The 4,269-nt window shown below is 32.2% G+C and overlaps 1 protein-coding gene across 1 annotated transcript; it reads right to left on the bottom strand.

Annotated features, from left to right (window-relative positions):
* Positions 1-3,032: 3,032 nt before the first annotated feature.
* Positions 3,033-4,005, bottom strand: LOC133870529 (EG45-like domain containing protein). Its single transcript, XM_062307689.1, has 2 exons — positions 3,894-4,005; positions 3,033-3,313 (listed from the first exon to the last, which is right to left on the bottom strand). The coding sequence occupies exons 1-2, from the start codon at positions 4,003-4,005 to the stop codon at positions 3,033-3,035; spliced, it is 393 nt and encodes a 130-aa protein (XP_062163673.1).
* Positions 4,006-4,269: the final 264 nt, after the last annotated feature.

Here is a 4,269-nt window from a genome sequence, read left to right as displayed (position 1 = left end):
GTTTCTCCTCGAGCGTTGTCGACGACCCCTGAAACAACACAGAAAGTGTAAATCTGAGAGAGAAGACTCCTCTTCGTCCTCCATGCTCCCCGCACCAGTCTGAGCCTCACTAGAAACAGAAAACCGATCTTTGCTCCTAACTTTGAGCATCCCAACTGTAGAGCAAAAACCACCAACTCCAAATCTTCAAAAGGATTAGAGGAAAATACCTTCATCTATTGGTTTTGCAAATAGCCACCTAGAGAGAAGAAATCCAACAACCCACGGCTCAGTGTAGGTCGAAAACAAAACCATAAACAAAAAGCAAGTAAACCAAGATGGAAAAAGCAAAGAGGCCCCTCCCCCTTAACCAAGATCTAAAGAGAAACCCGGCGACTAGGGTTTTCTCTTCAGAGAGAACAGTTCACTCCTTTTTCTTTTTTATTAATAACAGAATTGAAAGCCTCTAGATGTATATATATACAACCCAATTCTCACATGGAGGTGTTATATAATAATGACTATCATAATTTGAAATTTCATTTAATATTATTGAACAATATTATATGTCCAATGGCTTTTGAGTGAAGCGGCTTTTGATTAAAGTCATTCAACAAGTCTATTTAGCTGGCAATGGCTTTTGATTAAAGTCATTTACCAAGTCTATTTGGTTTTGGCAATGGCATGTCACATAAGTTATCTTTGTTTTATTTAGAAATATTCAAATTAACTAATCACATAATTTGATGAGTGAATTTAATTTTGGCCCATTGGAAGGGGAAGAGCTAACTCGTATCCTTGCTATATAGTGAGATCATTTCTAACGTACAGTCGTTTTAGAGCATTCACTTAAAGACAAGTTTTAGTACACTCAATTCTCTTTTCTTATTTCTCTTTCAAAACTTTCTCTAATTTTAAAAATTCATGTCTCTCTTGGTAGAATAAAAAAATTTGAGGGTGTGCAGGTTTGATTTCGTTTGTGCAAAAAGTAGCCAAATTTCAAACTTAGACAAAACCTAATGACCTTAATATTATTGAAATTGAAAACTCAAAGACTAAATCCAAATTAGATAAAAACCTAGGTGCTAAATATAGTTTTTGCCTTTTTAGAGCAATCAAAATGTACATTTATTCATCGTATATAATGTAATAACTAAAGTAATTTAGGGCTTTTGAGTAATTTTATAAAACTTTGAAAAAAAACAAAAAACAATAACAAAAACAAAACAAATGCAGTTATTTCTTAAAGTTTCTAAAACCTTGATGAGTGCAACATAGTAATCGGTCATGGGTGAATTTCTCATAAATTATATGAGTAATCTCATGGCTAGAGACTCCAAGGAGGGTCGACTCTTCTTGCCCAAGAAGAGGTTTTAGTCTCAATATGGGGACCGCACAACCCAGTCAAACGGGATGAAAACATTTGACAATAAGTGTATGACATTTGAGAGATGGTTTTAATAAATTTGAAATATTTGCATTATTTTATTGCTCATAATAAAAATGGTTACTCATGTGCATAAATTATTCTCATTGTAATTGAACATTACAAATGAAATATTTCATATCTTGTTTTGAAAATATTAATAATTATTTTATTAATTTTTGGTGTATAATTCCAATTGGTAAAGGGCTCGACATCACTCCCTTGATTAATTATTTCTACTTAATGAGGTTGCTCATTATATTTTATTTACATTTTTCAAAGATAGCAAAGGCTCTTAGTAGTATCGATACCGGGGAAATTTGAAGATCTTGGAGCTTAGCAAACGGTTGCATATCTTGGAAAGATTTTTAGTGACTAATTAGTTGGAAAAACCTATGTAATTTATTTTTTATGTATAGGTTTGATGTATGTTTTGTCAACTTTTCAAAAATATGTAATAAATATGTTGAAGTGGCTTATGGAACTTATGTGAGATAATAGAGATGTTTAAACTTTATTTGGGAGTATCCAGATTAAACGATCTTTGAATAATATTGATTGATGCTTGAAGATTATAAATGACCTGGTTAACCTGTGGAAATTATTGTGATCAATCCATGTCATTTGAAGATATTAGAAATAAAAAGTACGCTTCTATGTAGATTATTGGGTTGGGGTGTTACAAGTTTGGTATCAAAGCTCATGTTAAGGTTCTATAGACTTTTGTAGATAGGAACGATTATGTTTGTTCATAAACAATACTTAAGGTTTAATAGTGTAAATAAGTAATACTAGAAGTCATATTTTTATTTCATAATTATCCTACAATCCTAATATGGTAGCTAGTCTCAATCAACCTTTGGATCATCGGTTGTTGTTAAAAAATAAATATTCAAAGGTACTTAGTTAGGACTACTACATTCACATTGTAAAATAGTTGTAGGATATATAAAAATATATATTGTTTCTAACATTAATTATTTACAAAGCCTTTAAAAGAAAAAGAGTGCCTAACATATATATATATAGCAAGTCCAATATTCCAACCAGTAGAAGTTGAAGAACGCAGAAAAGAAAGAAAAATATGCTGAAAATTAGCCGAAGCTTCTTGGCCGGAAGGCTAGAAAATGAGTCATCGTGATTTCAGTATCATCATAACTTGCCCTTACTAGACTTTCTTATTAATTTTTTTTGGTTAATTGAAATAAAGCTTTATAAACCAAACTCAAATTAACCAATACGACACTCCAGTAAATACTGGAATCACGTCCAACAGAAGCCAAACGACTTCCTCAAAAACACCAAACAGAGGAAAAGGCTACACAGAGCCCTCCAAGCAACCAAGCTAGAAAACAAACAACAGAAACAGATCATCCCGAAATAGACAAGCAAATCTATTTAGAAGGAAACTTGGCTAACAATCTAACTTTAACTTCCCATCTAATCTTGGACAGTGACCTTCTTAATTCTTCCACCTGCATAACATATATAACTAGACAGTGAATAACGTTGCATGTCTACAATATATATATATATATATATATATATATATATATATATATATATGCACGTTATGTATGAGGATGTTAATTTTGAGCATCAATTTTAGCATAACTTACTTTGTGTATTAGTCTTCATAGTACTCAACCTTAATTACTCCAGCACTGAGATTAGCAATCACAGAGAAAGCATCTTCTGAAAGATTAATGGTTCCGCGGCATCCCTGTGGACAGTAATCAACAATTCTGACCGCAACAAGGTTATCCGTACAAGGTTGTGGTGCTTGGTTTGTGGCACCAGTACAGTACACCACGTAAACTTTCCCACATGCTGCTCCATCTTTCCATACAGCATCACTTGCTCCAGCTATAAAAATACCATCATCCCTATATCCATTACATGCAGAGGCTGGCAAAAGAGATTGAAATTACTTTGGGGTTTTAGTTTTTGTATAATTAGGACTCAGTTTTGACTAGTAGCTGGGTAAGACACAAATTTTAGGTTATATTAGATGAATAAACTAAATGGTTAAATTTACTGCTATTTTTTTTATCAACTAAAACTTTTAAAATAAATAGTCATCATTTATCGTGGTGTTTGAACAAAGGTCTTAGTCCCATTTCAACATCCCCACACATTAGGAGATCAAGTGTACATTAGAATATTAAATGAATGATTAAAGTCACAATTTTCTATAAACTTAAGCTTTCGGGACAATTAGTTTATAATTTAACAAGGTCTTAGCAAAGAAAAAACTATATCAAAATATGCCTTCAAAAGCTTAACCCTTCCTATATCAAGTCTCATTTGATATTGATCCTGGATCAACATTTTGACTTTTACAAACTGAATTTGTTCTCACTTTTTGTGTGAAAAAAACGTATACCTGAATTTTTCAGAAAGTTATATACAGATCTTTTTACAACTATTTAACCCTGTAATAAAAAATATATATATTAATACACAATTCATAGTTATATGTACTCACGAACGTAAGGAGCCTTGTAGAAGCTGGCAGTCCCTTGGTAAGTATATGAAGTTGAAGCAAAACATATGATGGTGCCAAAGGTAAGCAGAACTTGAGCATTTAATATTCCCATTCTTTTTCCCTTCGAAATATTGCTTTAGGATAAATATATATATATATAGCTAGCTATAATGAAACTCCTTTGTGGTGCAAAGCAAATGGTTTACTCCGGCCATTTTATAGAGACATATTAACATGTAATGACCATATATAATATATAGACTTCTTCATCCAATTATTTGTTTATAGCCCTATTCTTATACCAAGGGTTATCCAAAACCATCATGCTATGCCATACTTCCTCAATCAGAAACCTCTGGTATAAGAATGGGGTTAT

The sequence above is a fragment of the Alnus glutinosa genome, chromosome 6, assembly GCF_958979055.1.
Source record: "Alnus glutinosa chromosome 6, dhAlnGlut1.1, whole genome shotgun sequence".
NCBI classification, from domain to species: domain Eukaryota; kingdom Viridiplantae; phylum Streptophyta; class Magnoliopsida; order Fagales; family Betulaceae; genus Alnus; species Alnus glutinosa.
The sequence above is the reverse complement of the archived record's forward strand: the minus strand, read 5'-3'. Positions and strand labels throughout refer to the sequence as shown.